Source organism: Aureobasidium melanogenum (assembly GCF_000721775.1).
Source record: "Aureobasidium melanogenum CBS 110374 unplaced genomic scaffold scaffold_9, whole genome shotgun sequence".
NCBI classification, from domain to species: Eukaryota; Fungi; Ascomycota; class Dothideomycetes; order Dothideales; family Saccotheciaceae; genus Aureobasidium; species Aureobasidium melanogenum.
Window position 1 is genome coordinate 562,280 of NW_024470061.1, and position 20,198 is coordinate 582,477.

A 20,198-nucleotide genomic window follows, 5' to 3' on the forward strand; every position below is an offset into this window, starting at 1 on the left:
ATGGCATTTAGAAAGCATCAATGCCGAAAGTGGGTTCCTGCTTTGGTTTTGACGCACATGCAACGGCCTAAGGTGACGAATTGCAGTAGATGAAGAGTTCCACTTGGAAGCCTGTAGGATGAAAGACGTGAGGTAGTGCCGATGATTAACCCAATTGCGGGCAAAATTAATGATTATTGTCTGGTTGGTAATTACATTCTGTCTGTATTCGATAAGTGTGAAGCTCGCTACAAGAGACAATGAAGCGGTATTCGACGATGTTTTTCATTTCTGTATCTGCCCGTTCCTGGCGCCTCCTTCTACGCTGAACTCCTGTTGTCCCTGACCTCACCCTCCATTGTAGTCGATTTCTCTTCGTCAATATGGATCTTGAACATCTTCGAAGCCATGCCATAGCTCTTTCCTACAGCTTCACTTCCATAGACCCTCATCTCCTTTTCGTAATCTGATGTAGCTCCTTCGTAGTATCCATTTTGCAGCAGTCTACCTAACAGAGCAGAGTCTCTAACTGCGGTATTCGCGCCAAGGCCTCCTGCTGGAGTCATGGAATGTGCTGCGTCACCTATTACAGTGACACGAGGCTGGTTCGGCCAAACTGGTACTCCTGACGGTGTCGAGATGGTGATCTTCCAGAAAGCGCCCTCAGCTGTATTGGACTCGGTGAAGAGAGGCTTTACTTTAGGGTGCCAGTCCTTTGTGAGTTCTCGAGCGATGTTGGACGCAGTCTCGCCAACGATTGTGTAGTCGTCGTTGGGAGCTTTGATGACACCAGGCTCACCAACCATAGTCCAACCAAATTGAGTCTCGGGATCATCCATGTCACCAGAGCGGACGTTTGTTATCACAGCGAATGTACCGTTGGGTCTGCTGTTGTCGACTATACGGAAGACGCCTTCGCCAAGTCCCTTGAAGGCCGTTGTAGGTGCTTGTCCATGAATGCCACGAGCCCCAGTATCGTAGACCTTCAATTTGCCGTTCGATAGTTGCCTGGCGACATATGAGTTGATACCCTCGCCTCCGATGAGCATAGAGCCTTCTTCTGATTTTGTGCCATCGCTAAAGATAGCTCGCACGCCGTCGTTCGTCAATTCATACCCCTTGACATGTTTGTTGAACTGAACAAATTCCTCGCAGCCTTCCATAAACAGATTTCGCATGTCTCCGCGCGCTATACCGACAACTTTGCCTTCTCTTGAATTCAGACTGTCAGGTTTACCACTGTCGCCACCACTACTGCTGTTACCAGCAGCTGCTGCAGGTGGTTGCTCGATAGGCTCACCAGTGCGAGCATCAATTAATCTCATTCCGCCTCCGCCAGTCTTACCACATCGATCGTAGAATTTCTGCCATGCCGCTGGATCCAACGCGGATTCAATGGCGTCGAGGCCTTCCGAGGAGAGCCGAAGTCTATATCCTTGGCCTCGAGAAGCGAGCGAAGCATCACGTTCGAAGACACGAAACGGTATCTTGTATCGCAAGAGTGAGCGAGCGAGTAATAGTGATGCCAGACCGGCACCAGAGATTAAGATCGGTTTTTGTGTCATGGTTGATGTGGATGTTGATGCTTGGGCGGATTGCGCAACGAGAAGTGGGAAAGATGAAGCACGTCATGCTGACTGACCCGCTTTCCTCTCACCTTCGAGTTCATCAACGCCTCAACACCTTACCTCTGCCTCCGCTTTATGCGCATTTTCGTAAGAACCGAGACTCAAGATTATATGGTAATGAAATTGAACTATCGAAATCAATGCGTCACGCACATCGTTTGAATCGAGACCGCCCTTTCGAGCTCTACCAGGCACTCTGGTAGACGAACAGGGAATAAAAGACAACACCAGACCACAAGGAACACGACCCCCACCAAAGGCCACCGGACATCTCGCAGGATTTGCTGGATAGTACTGGAAGGTATCATGTTGAGGCACAGCATAGCCAACGCCCTGGTCGAGTCTTTTTGACCACGATCATCACTAGCCCGAGACAACTTTCAGACATCTCATTACCTCCTTTGATCGATTTTCATAAATCTATCTCCGCTCGCGCAGATACGGTCTCGCTCGTCTAGAGTGACGTACGAGCTCGTGGCTGGCAGAGCTCAAGATGAGAGCAGCTATGACGGCCCAGGACATGATACCGAGGACTAGAGTCTGCAGGTCATATCCGAGCCATAATCCGGCAGAGATGCTTGTCAAGAGCGCAAGCAGTATGATCTGGTCTTGCCAAAAGTTCTCACGACATTGGTGGGCGTACGCCATCACTGCAATTGAGTATGCACATACGGCCAACGCAAATTCGGCCAAGTTCGGATTCAGCGCAGGTAGGCAAAGCTAGAGAACATGTCAGTCGTCGGCTTCCTAACAAGAACAGCATTACTTACCCTTTTACATAGCTCGGTGTCTGTGGCTGGCGGCCTGGATTTGGTGATAGCACTATTGTTTGCGTTGTTCCAGGAAGTCGAGACAGTTGCAGAAGCGGCGGCCAACATCAAGAATGTTGAAGCTTTAGAAGTTGCTCTAGCAGCTTCCCAGATCCTTGCGCTAGGCCGGGTATCTTCGTCTCTCATGCTAGCATTCGAGTCATGCCAGCTGTGCTTCTCGTAGCTAAGGAGCCGATCTGTCGTTTTGCTGCTTTGTTTTTCGGAAGCACTCATTTGACCAGGATTCAACGTTCGCAGCATACTGGGAATGAGCATGGTACGACCAGCGCCTTGGCTACCCATGCATAAGATACGGAGCTGATTGCGATGGAACGTTCTCCAATCCGCCAGCAGTGCTGCCAGTCTCTCACGGGGCCATTTGCGCTGCATACCACAGGCTGAGCGCTGCGTCAGTCGATCGCCAACAGATGTTTCATTCAAGAATAGTTGCAACCTACTTGCACTGTAGCTGATGGATCCCTCTACGACAGGTAAGATTGATCCTTCTGATTGCGAGTGCTCAAGCAGAGTATCGTTGGAAGATGATACTATGAGCATGGCTGTATCTTGCTCCTCTCTGCCTCTCACCACTGAAAGGAGCTCTGCACGCAGCGAGGTCAAGGACTGCATGGTTTGCCGGATGTTTTCTGTTAACTCAGCACTCGTGGAAGCGGGAATCTGTCTCGCCAATTCAATTGAATTGGAAATGATGCCTGAGATGATGTCCGTCATGTAAGAGTCGAGAATATGGTGCAGAGAATCTTTGTAAGGTCAGTAAAGTAATCTGTGGTTGTTGGCCGAAGGGGAATACCTAGGCGCGCAAACTCACTGGTATTTTGCGAACGCAGTAGACTAGAAGACTCCAAAAGAAAGCTTCAGAAGTCCCTCACGTATGGTGAGCATCATGAGTAATCGCGTGGGACCATTTTTCCCTGCTGACTGCATGTTCCCGGCTTTGAGGGGATCCAGCCCCTGGGTGCCTGAAAATCGCGAGGGACCAACCCACGTTCATTGGCCACACAGCGCCGATTTATTCTACAATTGCTCTAGTGCCAGGTACTCAGTCCTTGTATCGTAATTTCGGACCTGAGAAGCAACATGGTCTGATTTTGACAGCTTTGGAGTCGGCGGTGCAGTAAACTCGCTCTCGAGCTTCTGGTCGATCCGTTGTTTGAGATTCATTTCTACGTCAGACCATATCCTTCTCTCTGCTCATCCTCTGCTTTCTCTCAAGATCTACTTTATAACGACATTGCCACATACAGCAACTCTGATGGCTCTTTGGTGCGATGGAAGCCTCCTTGTCTATCATCCCAGACTCGTACCTATAAGCTTGTGCCACAGCCCAGGCCAAAGTCATGGGATACCGGCCTCTGGTAACAGACAAAGATTGAACCCTACGGAAATTCTGGACGAGTACGACGCCGACAGTGCCCTCGGTAGATGTAACACTTGGAATCACTATTCGAGATGTTTTTACGACGACTCCGATAGATCTCTCAAAATAATTACTACTGATGGCTCTTCCAGATTCTCCAACCACAAGGCCTCTTTTCCTGGATGGGATAGTGAACGAAATTCGATGTTCAGCATTCTCAACCGCTATGCTGTCGAAGTCCATACCTCAAACAACCACGAATCTGTAGCAAACCTCGTTGCAGCGGTGCAGGAACAGCTTCTTCTCGATGTACTGAAGACTCTGGTCGCTAAGGGTCATGGCAAGCTCTCTTGCGTCGACATCGCAGATGTACAGGAATTCGTTTATCGTCACACTTTCGAAGTCCTCAGATGGGAAAGTCAGGAGAGATGTGCCATCAGGCAAACACCATTTGATCTTGTCTTGCAAAAGATGATCCTGCTCGCAGAGATCGTCTCGACTATCGAGTCCCAGCTAGAGCAAAATCTCAGCGGTCGACCCAACTGTTCCAAGCACAACCCCATGCTTGACATGAGAAATCTGACCCCGAGCCTCATTCACCCTAGCTTCCCTCGTCACCAACCTGCAGGCCACCACGAACAGCCAGTCCTTCAGATCCCAGCTAGAGCTACTCCTAAAACGTGTGAGTAGAAGTCACCACAAACTTACCACACACCACTGATAACAAGTAGCTATACGAAGTCCGCCCAATTCGATAGCTCGCCAATTCAGATCGTACCTCAACTACTGCAGTGGCATGGTTTTCAGCGCTCTTCTTCCTGTAGTTCGTGCAGATGCAACCGCGTCTCCTGATGACACCTCAACTGCATCAACGAACTTGCGATCTCCTGATGTCATTTTCATGTGCAGCGTGATACTCGCTGTCGCGCTTGTAGTTTGGCTTGCATCACTGGAAAATGGGAAAACAGGCCCGGTTACATCGTACGCAGGCCCAGGTACATCGAACGCAGGCCCAAGTACATCGAACGCAGGCCCAGGTACATCGAACGCAGGCCCAGGTATAGTGAAAAGAGTCTTGGAAACATTGAGAAATTGCATGGAAAGACAATTCTTATACACTGCCACAATGGTCACTACCATAGGATCACTCGTTGTGGTTGTGCACTTGGACAGCAACGCACCCAGGTAGGTTTAACTCGGGTGTCAATCTTGGAAAGCGTTCCTTCTGACCAACCTAACACAGCCCGTTCTGGATCATCGCCGCGTACTTTGTTCTGTACGCGGCTTGGCTGTATCGCCTGTCGAGGTCGTATAGGCCAGCGACTCTTGAATCTTCTAGCATTCTGTCGGACCGGATGAACCCAGGCGATATTGAAAACCGACAGACTCCAGAGCAGACCGGAGACTCTGAAGTTCATGGAAGTTCAGAGCTGTTGGGCCCCTCGCGCAAGACGAGGTGCGATTCATCTTACTGGAATTTGCCCTTTGCTAATGCCTCTCAGACCCACCAGGGAGGAATTCGTCGGTACTTGCATCGTTGCTCTAGTAGCTTCTGCAATTCTGACGTTTTGCGCTACTTCGAAATCCTTCTTCGTGCCTTTTCTACTCATCCTGGCGCCTCTCAGCCTGTTCTTCGTTCGCTGTGGGTATCCAGTCTGGGAGAAAATCTGTCAGTTCATAGGAGCACTATGGACGATTTCTCTCAACACCTCTCGTTGAGGTGGCATCAAACCAAAGAAGTTTGGTATACTTAGGCCCGAGAGCGAGGAATCTCGTGGTTCTATGACATGTGAATGTCTAGTTTGGATCAGCGAGGAATGAGGTCGGCTGGGTATTGTGGGCCCTGAGCATCCTGTTTTCATTTCTTTATTTTCCATCAAGTACTCGCCCTGTTCGAGCTACATAGATGAGCCGCCATCAGATGGCTATATAAACATACAGTCCGAACATCTTTGCTGTGCTCTAGGGTTGTGCCACCAACTCGTTGGCCCCTGCCTCTGCTCCTCGAATGCAAGCCGAGCAGTTGACGGTGGGAATAAAACTCGTCGTTTGCTTCGTCTAGTCTCCTGTGAAAATGTCCCGCACACTTGTGCGTATTCAGATGTCCTCTGAGACTGTCTCTATGTTGACGACAAGGTTAGGCCATATCATGACCAATTGGGATATCGGGTGTGTGAACTGTGCAGACATATATGTAAATTAGTTGGATATGAATGCTATGGGGATCATGTCGTGACTCGTGAACAAGGTTGGGGATCGTCAATCATGATCGAGAGCATGATGCTCGATGGAACGTGCGATACATTCGGAGGATGGCGACGATCACGGTAGCGCTTGCTTGTTGCGGATGGCACATGATCAAAGATGGGAATTATTGGCGTGCCACGACTATCGCAATAAGACACCAGGGCAAGGACGCGAATGGCGGCGTCGTAAACATGGCGCTCATGGAGCAACGGACATCAATATGTTGTGTGCCACGAGAGCGAAAAACGTGGAAGCGACTTCGGAGAGTAGGTCCGCGTGGGAGTTGCAGGGCGTGACTCGAGTTTGAGTTTTCGACTAGAAGCCCCAGATTCCATGATGGACAGCCGAGGGCTTCGCAATCATTCGACGTTAGAAGAAAGGTACCAATAAACATTTCCCTTTTCGTATTCTCAAGCCCCTACCGCCCTCACACGATCGATGCCATAACACACCCGCAACTAGAGACAAGTCTCGCCTTATCCCATCAAGCAGCGACCAAGATGGCGTCAAAACCATTCAGGCAGCACAAGGCCAAGGAGAGGGCGCTTACGCTGCAAGAGCGCGAAATGCACAGGTGCGATACTCGTATATTCAGTCTGCGTCTTTCTTTACTCATGCCTCGGACACAGATTCTATCAACCTTGGTTGGACGCCCAGGGCACTTCCGCCAACGTCGCCTCGCATGTCCAGGACCTCGCTGATGTTGACGACTTTGCCATTAACACTCTTTCCGACAAGGGCTTCCGCCCGCTGGCTTCGCGCGACACCACCTTGACTGCCTTTGCCCAACTCGCCGCCCTCCGCCTCAATGTTCGTCGCGCTATGGTCAGTCTGATCGACTCGAAACACCAATACATTCTGGCCGAAGCCACCAAAACTCTTTCTTTGGTCGACGACACACGCCATGCTGAAGGCGACGCCCTGTGGCTCGGAACCACCTCATTAGCAAGGGAAGACGCTGTATGCCAATGTTCTTTTACCAGACAGTACACCGTCCAGGATGATGACGGTCACACCATCACCGCGACCGCCGCTGTCATGCCCGATTGTCGCTTGGACCCCGACTACAAGGACAAACCTTATGTCATTCAAGAACCTGGTGTGCGCTTCTATGCTGGCGTGCCGATTAAATCAAGATCTGGACACAATATTGGTGTCTATGCTGTTAGTCATGACGCCCCGAGGGAACCTCTGACTTACGATGAACTGCGTTTCATGCAAGATATCGCCGTCGCTGTCATGGATCATTTGGAATGGGCAAGGGATCGTGTAGATCGCTACAAGGGCGAACGCATAGTTCGTGGCATGGCCGACTTTATCGAAGGCGCTCCTTCTATGCGTGCCATGAAGAAAGAGTCGGACAAAGAAGAGGACCACTCTGCCATGGTCGTCAACAATCCCGACCCGACGCCACAAGTGGACATTGATCTCAAAGAGGACACCGTCAAGCGGCAATCACCAAAGAGAGCAGATAGCAGTAGATCTGTGAATCGACCATCACTCGAATCTAGATCCCAATCCTTTATTAGACGCCGCGAACCTAAGACCGACAGCTTGTCCAAACTGCTCGATCGCGCTTCTCGAATACTGCGGGAATCCACTCTCGCCGAAGGAGTTGTTTTCTTTGGGCCATCTGGGAATAACCCGTCGAAGCCTACTTTGAGGTCTGCAATGGCAGCCCGCGACAGAATGTCCGGCACCGATGACGAGTCTACGAGGCACCTCGCGGTTGACTCACCTGATGTCGAAAACTCAACAGACTCTGACGTTGCAACCTACCCTGTTCGCACTTCAAAGATCTTGGGCCTCTCTTTAGTTAACAAGAAAGACAGCTCTCTATTCCATGATACAGCGCTGGATGTCTTGACTCTTGAAAATTATTTCAAGCTTTATCCTAATGGGAAAAGCTTGCACTTCTCCGAGGCTGGTTCAGGTCTATCATCTGAGGACGACAGTGCTAGTGACGGCCTGTCTGCCAGCGACAGGTCGAGATCACATCCTAAATCTACCTCACAAAAAGTTATTGGCAAAAAGAAAAAGATTCGAATGAGCCATCAGCAACTCCTCGAGAATCTTCCAGGTGTTAAGAACGTCATCTTCTTGCCACTTTGGGATTATGTTGAAGAGAAGATGGTGGCAGGATGCTTTTTGTGGACCTCGAGTACTGGAAGGATGATGAATTTGGACGACGACTTGTCATATCTGCGAGCCTTCGGTAACACCATCATGTCCGAGGTTGCGCGCATGAACGCGCTAAAGGACGATCGAGCAAAAACAACATTTATTGCCTCCATGAGTCACGAGTTACGCTCTCCGCTACATGGTATTCTTGGGTCGGTCGAGTTCTTGCAAGAAACAGCTGCCGATGCCTACCAGTCTGGTTTGATCAACTCCATCTCGACTTGTGGCAAGACTCTGCTAGATACCCTCGATCATGTGCTCGACTATGCCAAGATCAACAAGCTTGGCCGCAATCGCATGAAGAAAGATGCTAGGTCAAATAGGCTCGCTTCCGCTACTGATTCACCTTCAGAAAGTCTTAGCATTTCGGCCGAGATCGATCTCGGACTGGTTGTGGAAGAAGTTGTTGAAGCTGTATGTGCTGGCCATGCGTTCAAGAAAATGCATACCGGAGAGCTCAAGTCGCATGACGGGCCTGTTGTCACCATGTCTCGCCACTCGTCTGCTAGCAAGGTTCCAGCGGCTGATGGTGGAAATATCCATGACGGTGAAGTTGCTGTGCTGCTTGACGTCAGTCCTCGGGCTAGCTGGGTTGTCCGTACGCAACCAGGAGCCTTGAGAAGAATCATCATGAACTTATTAGGTGAGTTTCTCAGCAGAGTATTGTGGCTGAGTTTGATGATTGACATTCGCTATAGGTAATGCTCTGAAGTACACTCCCAAGGGCTGGGTAGCAGTGTCTCTCCGAGCCCAGGAAAGCGCGCACCCACACAAAATGGACGTGGTTTTCCGAGTCGTCGATTCCGGTAAAGGAATGTCAGAAGACTTCCAGAAGAATCGTCTGTTCGTCCCTTTCAGTCAAGAGGACACTTTCCAGCCCGGAACTGGATTGGGCCTCAGTATTGTGAGACAGATTGTGGATTCGCTGGGAGGTACTATCGACATCAAGAGTGTGCAGAATGTTGGCACTGAAGTCGACGTTCGTCTGAGTCTTGCTATAGCAGAGCCGTCTGCTAGCAACAGCCCGAACAATGAAATAGCGTCAGTGGCCGCCAAAACCAAGGGTTTGAGACTGTGTCTCCTAGATCCCAATGGAGAGAAGGAGAGAGACCAGAACGACAATATCAGCCGGCTCGATACGACACTCTCAGAAGTTTGTTGGGGTTGGTTTGAGATGGAAGTGACCAGAGCAAGCAGTCTGCAGGACGCCGACGCGGACCTGTATATGTACACTGAGCCACCATCAGTCGAATACCTTCTGGAACATCACAGCGTAAATCAGAATCGCACTGGCGGAGGAAGAGGGAAAGAGGTTCCGCTCATCATAGTCTGCCTCAACGCATCAGAGGCTGTTGGGATTACCTCCAATCACATCAAGGTACGTCGACAGAACGCTACCACAGAAGATTACATACTGACCTTTGATGTAGGCATTATCAGATCTTGGCCGTATCGTCGAGATCATCTCGCAACCCTGTGGACCTCGCAAGCTGGCAAAGGTGCTGGGTCAATGTGTCAGACGTATGGAAGAAACATTCAACAGACCCATGGTACCTGATCGACAACCGAAACCAGAAGGCCTACCTCACCGATCAAGGTTGGAGGATGTGGGTGCGGCATCCATCCTCGGATTGCCAAGCGTGACTCTACCACGTCTCAACACTTATGAAGAAAAGACCGAGTCCGTTAAGGCGCGAGAGCTCATCCGTAACGCAGATGTGGAAATTCCGCCTAGTACGGCCGTCTCTTTTCCTACCATCAATCGAGAAGAAGGCAATGCCAGAGAAACACCGAGTCAAACCGAGTCAGGATCAATACCTCATGTGCTGCTCGTCGACGACAACCCGATCAACCTGCAGTTACTGGTCATGTTCATGAAGAAGCACAAGCTACCCTATCAAGAAGCTGTCAATGGACAAGAAGCTCTCGACAAATACATCGAATTCGGCAGCGGCGATCCCAACAAGCCCCGCTTCGACTTTGTGCTGATGGACATTTCCATGCCCATCATGAACGGCTTGGAATCCACACGACGGATCCGCGAATTCGAAGTCGAACAAGGCTTTGAAAAGAAAGCTACTATCATTGCACTTACGGGCCTTGCAAGTGCAGAGGCACAAGCTGATGCCGAGTCATCCGGTGTGGACATTTACATGGCTAAGCCTGTCAAGTTCCAGGCTTTGAGACCCTTGCTCGTGAGTAAGAAACCCGAGAAGAAGGCAGAAGAGCAGCAAGTATAATGAGCGCCCTCATGATCTGATCTGGCAGAAGGATGTTTTGTGGCGCTCTGCGTTGTTTGTGTCGCTGTTCACATCTGCTCCCATTTCTCTTTCTTTCTGTTTCGAAATCCTGTTTTGTGTTTCTTCTTGCGCTCTTAGCGTTTCACTTGCATATCACTCATACGTTTTGGATGACGAGGGCGTTTTGGTTCTTCGCTTAGATATACACACACAAGCATTGCGGCGGGTCTTGTTGTTTTGATTGAACTACACGCATTGAATTGGGCATTACACAATCTCAGCTTACTCATCTTCTCGTTCTCTGGAAATTCTTCGTTTGCACATTAATGTTTCACTGCTGGTTGCAAAAGACTTGATTACAAAATAAAGCAACCTTGCGAAGAGAAAACAAACGCTTTGCGCGCGCCACCCTGTGCCCACCGATGAAGAAAGCCAAAGGCGCTGTGGTAGTTGGAAGATTTTATGCACAAAAGAAAGCACAATAGTATCGTCAAGTCGTAGCCAATGGTGTAGACTCTTTTCATGGCGATGAGCCCATGTCTGGTGCTGGAGAGGAAGAATGGGCGGGCGCAGCAGCTGCTGTTGCAGGAGCAGGAGTGGTGGATACGACGTCTTCTGCTGCGTAAAGGTTCTGGTTCAGGATCTTGTTCATGGTGAACATGTGGACGCGATCTGTCTTGAAGACTGCACGCATGGCGTCGTCGCAGACAATCTGGCGCTTGTCGGATGGATCTTGGAGGTCGTTTGACTTGACGTATTCCCAGATCTTCTTGACGGTCTGAGGTCGTGATAACTGTGTCTCGCCGAGCAGAGCTGAGAGAGGTTCTGACAGGTTCATGAGTTTCTGTGTTGCGTAAGCTCTCCTGAACTTGACCAAAAAAAAAAGATTGGAAACTCACGTGGAAGCCACCGGTGCGCGGCTTGGACTCTCCATTGGTCTCGACGTCGCTACCGTCCTTGACTCTGGCAGCCGACTTCTTCTTCCTCTTCACGGGAGCAGCTTTTCTGGTTGCGCCGGCTCTGGTGGGTCTTGCTCTGCTGTTCTCCTCGCGTTGTAGACGGGCGGCGTAGGCAGCATCGTCTTCCTCGGCATGCTGCTTGCGAGACTTCTTCTTTGGTCTATCGTCTACTACATCGGACAGGTCTGATTCATCAGAGGGTTCTTTGCGCTTTTGAGGAGAGGATTCTGAGGGGGATGGAGATGCGCCATTGGTACCATTCGCGTCTTCTGAGGTCACTCTATCGAAGCATTTTTCGATCAGGACTTGGATTTCTTTCTGTGTAGTCGTGTTAGGTTGAGATGGTAAGAGGACAGGAGGACTAGGTCAACTAACCTTGTACTCGGTAACATCGAAGCCAACTTTCTCAGATAGAGCATTGCGGATCTTCTTTGCAGAGACAGTCTCGAGGTCACTTTGGCGCAAGATGTCGTAGATCAGGTCGGAGAAGCGTTTCTCGTCGTAGGACATGGTTGCGACAGATGACGTCGGTCGTGTTGGATGGGGATGGTGAAAGGGGACGAATTGGAATTGAGTTGAACCAGAAGTCTTGTCGATGAGTCGCCTGGCAGAGCTTATGTAGGGAAGGGCGAGTAGTAAGGAAAGGCAATTGCGAGATGTTTGTGGAGGATGTTTGAATTCTTTGTAGACGACGCGCATAGACGCGATGGAGCACTTTCGGTATATATGGAGAGGGAGCAACCACTGAACTAAGTAGGCTTGGCGTCAACGAGACCTACGGACTTGTACAGCTCACACAATGAAGTGGCTCAGTAGGAAGATGAGAGCTGGTCAGAGAAACACTAGTTGATAGATAGAAGTGTTTGGCATGTTGTTTGTTCAGATGCTTAGAAGCAGAGTCTAAGAAAGAGCGACTCTTGTGTCGGCTACCTACAAGCTTAAGGTACAGGAAGCCGCTGGGTGGTGGACGGTGCACGTGACTCCGCCCGCGCCTGCACTTTTTTGCACATCGAAATCGAATAGCGGCAGCCACGACCACCAATCCATACACAACCGCCAACATGGCTCCCAGCTTCGATAATCTCGACAACGACGAGAACTTCGACGATGTCGAAATCGACTACTCCGGTACGCCATCACCGACCGAAAAAGAGAAGGACCGCCGCGCGCGCTGGGGGAAATCATGAGGGGAGAAATTCGAGGTTGTGATGCTGACTGATGTCCTACAGATCTGCGCGAGCAGTTCGATGTGCGCATGGAGGAGGGTCTCGACTCTTTCGTAGTCGTCGATGGCCTCCCCAAGGTTCCCGAGGAGAGCAAGGCAAAGCTGATCAAGTTCATCCTCCGCAAGCTCACCACTGCTGGCAAGACCAGCGAGGACCTCGTCCTCATGCCCATCAGCGACGAGACCAACATGACCGAGGGCTACGCCTTTGTCGAGTACGAGTCGCCCGCACAGGCCCAGGCCGCCGTCAAGGCCTTGAACGGCACCCCTCTGGACAAGAAGCACACCATGGCTGTCAACAAGCTGACCGACATTGAGCGCTTTGGTCGCGAGGGCCGCATCGACGAGGACTACTCTCCCCCCGAGATTGAACCTTTCCAGGAGAAGGAGCACTTGCGCTGGTGGTTGGGTGACAACGACGGTCGTGACCAGTTCGTCATGTACCGTGGTGACAGTGTCGGCGTTTTCTGGAACGAGAGAGACGAGCAGCCCGAATCCATTGTTGACCGTGCTCACTGGACCGAATCCTTCGTGCAGTGGTCGCCCAAGGGAACCTACCTTACCTCGATGCACGCCCAGGGTGTTCAGCTGTGGGGAGGCAAGTCATGGAGCAGACAGAAGCGTTTTGCTCACCCCGGTGTCAACCTCGTCGACTTTTCTCCCGACGAGAAATACCTTACTACCTGGTCTCACCGCCCCATGCAGGTCGAAGAAGGCCACCCCGTCCTCTCGCTCGACGAGGACGGCAAGAACTACATCATCTGGGATCTCGAGACTGGTCTTCCTCTGCGTTCCTTCGTCACCCTCGACTCGGCCGGCCCTAATGTCGACGAGGCTGGAAACCCCATCAAGAAGAAGCTGCAATGGCCTGCCTTCAAGTGGTCCGCCGACTCCAAGTACGTTGCCCGTATGAACCCCGAACAAGGCATCTCCGTCTACGAGCTGCCCCGCATGAACCTCCTCGACAAGGTCTCAATCAAGATCGAGAAGATTCAGGACTTCGAATGGTGCCCCGCTACTCCCCAGCGTGAGGGTGTCAAGAACTACGAGCAGCTCTTCTGTTACTGGACCCCCGAGGTGGGTAGCAACCCCGCGAAGGTCGGTCTCATGAGCGTTCCCTCCAAGGAGGTTGTCCGTACTCGTAACCTGTTCAACGTTTCCGACGCAAAGCTGCACTGGCAAAGCGACGGTTCCTTCTTGTGTGTCAAGGTCGACCGTCACAGCAAGAGCAAGAAGTCAATGGCCACCAACCTCGAGATCTTCCGCGTCAAGGAGAAGGGTGTGCCCGTCGAGGTCGTTGACGCCATCAAGGACACCGTCATCAACTTTGCTTGGGAGCCCAAGGGTGACCGTTTCGTCCTGATCACTGCTGGTGAGGTGCCCGTCGGTGCCGCCGTACCCCCCAAGACTTCCGTCTCATTCTTCTGCCCGGAAAAGGCAAAGGGCAACCAGGTTGGTAACTTCAAGCTGATCCGCACTGTCGACAAGAAGAACAACAACGCTATTCACTGGTCTCCCAACGGTCGTTTCGTCGTTATCGCTACTGTCCTGTCACAACAGAGCTTCGATCTCGACTTCTACGACTTTGACTACGAGGGCGAGAAGGATGAGAAGGACAAGGACCTGACCGCCAACCTCGCTTTGATGAACACGGCTGAGCACTACGGTGTTACTGACATCGACTGGGACCCCTCAGGCCGCTTCGTCGCCACCAGCGCAAGTGTCTGGAAGCACCGCGTAAGTTTTTCACTCACATCTCATCATGATAACATTGCTGACAAACACAGATGGAAAACGGTTACCACCTTTACGACTTCCGTGGTCAACTTCTCCGTGAGGACCCCATCGACCAATTCAAGCAGTTTGCATGGCGCCCACGTCCCGAGCGTCTCCTGTCCAAGGAGGAGCAGAAGGGCGTTCGCAAGAACCTCCGCGAATGGAGCAAGCAGTTCGAGGAGGAGGATGTTGCCCGCAAGAACACTGCCAACCGTGCTGTTGTCGAGCAACGCCGTCGTCTCCTCGACGAGTGGCTCGCCTGGCGCGAACGCACCACCGCCGAGCTTCGCCAGGAGCGCGAGGAGGAAGGTCTTCCTTCCATCAGCCCCGAAGAGGCTGTTGCCAAGGACGAACCCTCCGAGGAGGGCGAGGGCAAGTACGTCGAGGAGATTCTCGAGGAGATCTTGGAAGAGACCGAGGAGATCATCGACTAAGTCACATAGACGGTCTGACGCGAAAATGCTTCTTTATTTCTGTCCTCTTTTTTGTCAAGCATTGTGTAAAAGCACACTGCGTGGAGCGGGAAATACAAAAATCTGGTGTTGTTTTGTTCATATTGCATCCCTTTTCTGCATTTCAACCTGCCTGATTTCCTTGTGATAACACAAATTGTCTCATGTCTAATCTGGTAAGTTTTTTCCCCCCGATTTGTAGGTCGCTCCTTCCTGAGTAAGAAGAACATCACGTTCCCAATTTGTCGATCGTTCCTTCCTTTCTGCTTCACAATGGTTCCTGCCTTTTCTGCTTTGCGGTCGCTCCTTCCTTTTTTGCTTCACAGTCGTTCTATCGTTTTTTGCTTGCATGATCGCACCTTCTTCTTCTATAATTGTTCCTTCCTCTTATGTAGTTCTATGTGATCGTTCCTTCCTTTCCGACCCCTTCACTCGCAGCTTCTAAAATCTTACTCTCCTTCTCACTTTCTCTCTGCCACAGCACACGAGACATCTATCATTGTCATCTTTGCCCTGCCAGCTTGTTCCGACCTTTGTCCTTGGGTAGGGGTTGGAATTTTGAGCATAAAGGCTTATTCCTCTTTCTCCGGGACATGACATGGCTGGACTCAACATCATAATAAGTATTCTACTCACGTTTTCAGGTAAGAAGTGTGAAGTATACCGACTCTTGGTTTGAAAGAAGAGAATCAAGCAATACATACATTGACTGCTCAAGAAATTTACGAACATGGAGGCACCCTGTCTCACGATACTCTGACTTTTCTCGGTTGTTTTTTTTCGTTCTCGGAATGAGGATAGGGACAAGAAGAAGAAAGGCAAACGACCATCATGGACTCCTAGTACGAAGATGTAGAAGTAAGTGCAAAGAGTGGGAGTTTCAAAGAATCAAGAACTGACAAATAGGGAAGGGACGATTGACAGAAAAGGCAGGGGGCAAGTATTGACGAACATGTAAAGAAAGAGCAGACATTGAACACGAAGGAAAGAGCGATTTAGGAAGATGGAAGGTGCGAATATAGAAGGAGCGAAGGATGGTCACAAAAATGGCAGGAGCAACAGGTGTATCGATTTAGTTATCTAACTCCTCCTGCAAGAATGACAGCAGACCACTTTCCCAATGATGTCTGTGATCCTCAATAGGCTCTCTGTCTGCTAGGTGGGTGATACAAATCTATCCAGTGTGATACCCGCCCATACTCCGTTACATCCTTTGTCCTGCCTGACAGTGCCTCTCATTATGTCTCTTTGTTTCCAGGTCCTGCCCATACCTGGGGTCTTCAGCCTGAACGCCTCCCGCCTAACCTTGCACTCGCATCCAACGCCATTGGCAAAGATCATGATTTTATCTTTTGCTGTGGTGGTTCTGTGGGGAAAGGATAACAAAGAACTCTAGAAGGACAAAGAGATACACGAATCAGACGACGGTGCAGCCATGACAAGCAGGCCGTGGCGTGAAAATGCAGGTAGTGGTCCATACAAACAACCGTGTCTTGTTGCATGATTGCTTGGAACCAACGGCAGATGAGGCGGGGTTGACCCGGTGTGATCCACCCTAGTGGGTGATAACGGGATCAAAATGCAAATTTATATTGCTCATGGGTGAAAGTCGTTCGTAAGGCGGTGTCGTAAACGTCGTTTCGAATGTCGATATCGTATATTTGCGTTGAAATGAGCGATTAGTCCATATAAAAATCGCCTTTAAGGATCCTCTCCTGGAACTGGTCGGGGACATTAACTGGCTTGGGGTTGTCTCTGACAGGAGTGTCCATGACGGCGATGCTCTTGGAGCGAGCGTGAGTCCAGCCTCCGGTAGGAGGAGAAGCAGACATGCCTGAGATGGAGCCCCTTTCGGCACGGGAACGCATGTTGTCGGCCCAGTTGAAACCCTCTGTGAAAGAAACAAGTCAGCACAATGATCAGGATACGATAGGTTAAAGCACTCCGGCGGCACCAGAAGAAGACACAAACCTCGACGACCCAGTGAGGAGGAGGTCGGGGCCAAAGTCTTCTTCTGCCCGTCTACGACTTCTTCTTCTGGTATAGTAACGGTGGCGGTGGGCCTACCTGCTGGCACCGATCCCGAACCACCCTTCATGTCCTTGAGAGCTCGTGCTCCGAAGCTGACTCGACGAGCAAAGGGGCCGCTGCTGGCAGGGGCGGCAGAAGAAGGTTCGTCGTCGATTGCTGACTCGTCGACTGTAGAGCTGGAAACACTCTCACCTCGCATTCTAGCCGACATGGGCGAGCTCTGATTGGGGGAAGTACCCATACCGAGGGTACTGATTGAGAGACGACGGCGGCTGGCTTCAGCGGCGGCTGTAGCAATGGGACCCTGGGCAGGAGGGCTGGTGCCGGAGGACTCGGACGGGCGGCTGCTGCGGTTAAACATGTCGCTGAATGCTTGACCGACAAAGGATGAGCGACGTCGTTGAGGATAGGTTGAGTTGGAGGGAGATTGATCGTTCTGGTCTGCCATTGTTGTGGTAGAGTGTAGGTAGTCAAGGAGCGGACGAAATGAGACGTTAGGTAATGTTAGGGATAAGGTTTGTAGATTAAGAAACCACGTGCTCTAGACGTGACTTCTTTGATGTCTAGAATGGCGTGATGATGTCAGCCTTCTCCGGCTTCGGCGCTCTCTCGGTCAAAGAAGATTCGACTGGCTGTTGGTTTGGGTGCTGCGTGATAGTGTCGTAGGAAGTTGGAGTTTAAGTAGAAGTAGAATTGGAGTAAGAAGGTAGGAAGAAAGAGATCGAAAGGGAGGATCAGGGGAGAAGGCAGAGGTAAACATATACCCTCGCACAATTCGTGGTGTGGCCCTTGCAAGGACCCTAGAAAGTCCCCCAGACTGCTCCCCGCCAATTAAGATATGCGGGGTAACCAAGCCACATTGCCCGCCCACGTCGCCCAATCACGGCTACCTTTGCCAATGACGATCTCGTAGCTCGCTCGCAACCGCTCGTCCAGATGCATCACGCATGTCCTTGGTCAAACTCAAACGACATCTACTCGAAACGCTTCGGTCCGATTCGTTTCCATCTCCAAAAGAACGATGTCCAAAGTCACCACATCACCACATCTCACGCCGCTATTGCGTTAGGATTACTGGCGGCCAGCACTCCGGAATACCCTATCTCCATGCAATGTCTGATCCATGCTTATCTAGGTGTTGTGTCACATGCCTCCTTGTGTACTTTTTGGTCCCGAACCTTTTGATCGCCAATAGCAGGGGGTTGATAGGCATGTTGTGATACGCCCGAGTACGAAAGATCGTCGCATCCGTCTCACGGCTTCTCACGGCGTTGGAGCTTAGCTCTGTCTTGTGTCATGGCACCACCACCGCCATTTGTTCCTTCAACCTGCCATGCATATCTCATGCATATGCTTAGTGCACAACTGCCAATTATCACGGCGCTCGACAACGATCATTTTTGCTGTTTGGAAGAGTGTGGTAAAATGTTATGATTATGCACAGTGCATGACTTTCGGTTCAATCGCAAAGAATTGGTCTCATGAGATTCAGATTATAGACCGTGTCTTCTGTATCGAACTTTTGTATCGCCTCTCCTCCATCTCAAGTGCAACTTGCAATCTCGCAGGCTCGTGGGGCAACTTTTGCGTCTTCACGACCTGGACAACGTAGGAAGCTACCGTTGAAAGTGCGAGAGGTGGTTCTCTCATCGCTTCGGCCACTTGCTGTAGCTCCAGACCTTCCACTTGCCACAGAGCGTATGCACGTACTGCAGACGGAGTTTTGTTCTTCTTTCCAAGCGTAGAATTGCTTGCCCACTCTGCAAGCCATCGTTCAGCAGCTTCATGCTTGACAGGTGCTGCTGTTCCCCTATCAAAGCTTTCGAGCTCATCCTGAGCAGTGTCGTCTTCCATATCGTCTGCACCTGCTTCGTCTTGAGCTTCATCTTCCTCATCGTTGAAGGGTTGCTCCTCTTCTACGCTAAGCATTGACAATTGAGTTTCAAGCCCTGTGGACCTTTTCGTGAAAGTTTTGCGCCCTGCTTGCTCGCCGTTACCAAGAATGATGGGCTGATGAAGTTCCCACGGCGCAGGTCTCGGCGGCATGGGGTTCATCAGGCTCCTCGCTTTGTCGAGCTCTCGAAAGAGCCTGAACCCTGCATAGGCATCTGACGCAGCGTAGTCGGTTTGCTCCAATGACAATTTCTTTGACCAGGCACTTGTTCGAACAACACCTTTGTGAAGAGGTAAGAACAGAATATCTTGTACCTGACCAGCCAAGTTGAACGGTTTTTTGTCAACTTTTGCTGGCTCGTTCTCAGAGAACTTCACAAGCTTGTAGAGATGGCTCACTTCAAAAATCCCCTGCCCTTCGACGCCCAGGCATCTGCGTAGGCGAGAAAAGTCCGCTGCAATGTTGACACCAGTTTTCAGGACCTCCGGAGACTCGAGAATAGCTTTCAGTGATGGAGGCATGAGATCTTCTGGACGCTCTCCAAAAAACAAAGCAACGTGGAAGAGCGCAATTCTATCGTCGCACGCGATCTGAATTAGCGAAACATTCTCTTTGATGCTGTTGTCACCAATTGTGCTGCCTGCTTCCCACTCAATGTCAAATCCGATGACTGGCTCTCCAAGGAACATCTTTGCATATCGTTCAGCCTGCTCGAATTTCCAACAGTAGTGTACGAGAGGCTTTTGGTTTTTTGGCGATTTGTATAGAGAGTATTTCCAGAATGCAGCTTGGCTGGTTTTCGATGCTATCAACGCATTGCGCAGATCTTGAGGCGGTATATGGTGCAACAATGGCGGAAGCGTGGTTGAACGACCAAGATCTTCTTGATCAAGGTAGTCAGCAGAGCTGGTACTCATCATTTGACTCCTGCGTCTTGTTTCCTTGAACGTGGGCTTTGGTGGTCTGAATAAACTTTTACTACGAGCTCTGGGATAGACCGTGGTAGCTTTGGGCGTAAGCCTTGGGATCTTGGTCGACTTGAACTCAGGACCGCGCGGCTTGGTTTGTGGTTCAGGTAAGCTTTCTGCCGATTCGCTGCTTGGCTCCTCACTTGTTGCGGTTTCTGCTTCACCTGCTGTGTTCGATTCAGGACTTTGAGCGGCTTCTTGTTGGGAGCTTTCGCTCTTTTCGAGGTCTGCTGTGCTTCCTGCACTAGTGTCCCTTGACGTCATTCCTGCACCCGATGCTGATTGTGGAATGTCGGTCGTTGTATCAGCTGCTGCTGCTTCAACTACAGGCGTTGCTTGGTCTTCAACCACACCCTCATCATGTCTTGTCTTTGCCAGAGCGGCCTTCCTCAAGTTTTCTCTGCGTCTCGTTCTGGCAGGTACCAAGAGAC

The 20,198-nt window shown here is 50.8% G+C and overlaps 7 protein-coding genes across 7 annotated transcripts; 2 read left to right on the plus strand and 5 right to left on the minus strand.

The window, feature by feature from the left end:
- Positions 1-299: 299 nt before the first annotated feature.
- Positions 300-1,544, minus strand: M437DRAFT_84260 (FAD/NAD(P)-binding domain-containing protein; the record flags this gene model as incomplete). Its single annotated transcript, XM_041028075.1, has 1 exon — positions 300-1,544. One exon carries the CDS (start codon positions 1,542-1,544, stop codon positions 300-302), a length of 1,245 nt encoding a protein of 414 aa, XP_040880256.1.
- A 483-nt stretch (positions 1,545-2,027) lies between these two features.
- On the minus strand, positions 2,028-5,404 carry M437DRAFT_65823 (uncharacterized protein; the record flags this gene model as incomplete). The annotated part of the gene is made up of 11 exons (XM_041024642.1): positions 2,028-2,327; positions 2,378-3,177; positions 3,246-3,268; positions 3,680-3,741; positions 4,068-4,293; positions 4,417-4,467; positions 4,503-4,525; positions 4,573-4,612; positions 4,672-4,868; positions 4,976-5,092; positions 5,267-5,404. The coding sequence occupies 11 exons, from the start codon at positions 5,402-5,404 to the stop codon at positions 2,028-2,030; spliced, it is 1,977 nt and encodes a 658-aa protein (XP_040880257.1).
- Positions 5,405-6,668: 1,264 nt separating this feature from the next.
- M437DRAFT_34626 (uncharacterized protein) lies at positions 6,669-10,423 on the plus strand (the record flags this gene model as incomplete). The annotated part of the gene is made up of 3 exons (XM_041019282.1): positions 6,669-8,865; positions 8,921-9,600; positions 9,653-10,423. Coding segments are annotated over 3 exons (3,648 nt in total), but the record flags the coding sequence as incomplete, so codon positions are not given.
- A 559-nt stretch (positions 10,424-10,982) lies between these two features.
- Positions 10,983-11,931, minus strand: M437DRAFT_75116 (SWIB-domain-containing protein; the record flags this gene model as incomplete). Its single annotated transcript, XM_041026358.1, has 3 exons — positions 10,983-11,306; positions 11,362-11,739; positions 11,797-11,931. The coding sequence occupies 3 exons, from the start codon at positions 11,929-11,931 to the stop codon at positions 10,983-10,985; spliced, it is 837 nt and encodes a 278-aa protein (XP_040880259.1).
- A 551-nt stretch (positions 11,932-12,482) lies between these two features.
- Positions 12,483-14,856, plus strand: M437DRAFT_47667 (translation initiation factor eIF-3b; the record flags this gene model as incomplete). The annotated part of the gene is made up of 3 exons (XM_041021501.1): positions 12,483-12,549; positions 12,651-14,383; positions 14,434-14,856. The coding sequence occupies 3 exons, from the start codon at positions 12,483-12,485 to the stop codon at positions 14,854-14,856; spliced, it is 2,223 nt and encodes a 740-aa protein (XP_040880260.1).
- Positions 14,857-16,553: 1,697 nt separating this feature from the next.
- M437DRAFT_75118 (uncharacterized protein) lies at positions 16,554-17,353 on the minus strand (the record flags this gene model as incomplete). Its single annotated transcript, XM_041026359.1, has 2 exons — positions 16,554-16,765; positions 16,846-17,353. The coding sequence occupies 2 exons, from the start codon at positions 17,351-17,353 to the stop codon at positions 16,554-16,556; spliced, it is 720 nt and encodes a 239-aa protein (XP_040880261.1).
- A 1,040-nt stretch (positions 17,354-18,393) lies between these two features.
- M437DRAFT_47726 (ribonuclease H-like protein) lies at positions 18,394-19,716 on the minus strand (the record flags this gene model as incomplete). Its single annotated transcript, XM_041021511.1, has 1 exon — positions 18,394-19,716. One exon carries the CDS (start codon positions 19,714-19,716, stop codon positions 18,394-18,396), a length of 1,323 nt encoding a protein of 440 aa, XP_040880262.1.
- Between the last annotated feature and the right edge of the window lie 482 nt (positions 19,717-20,198).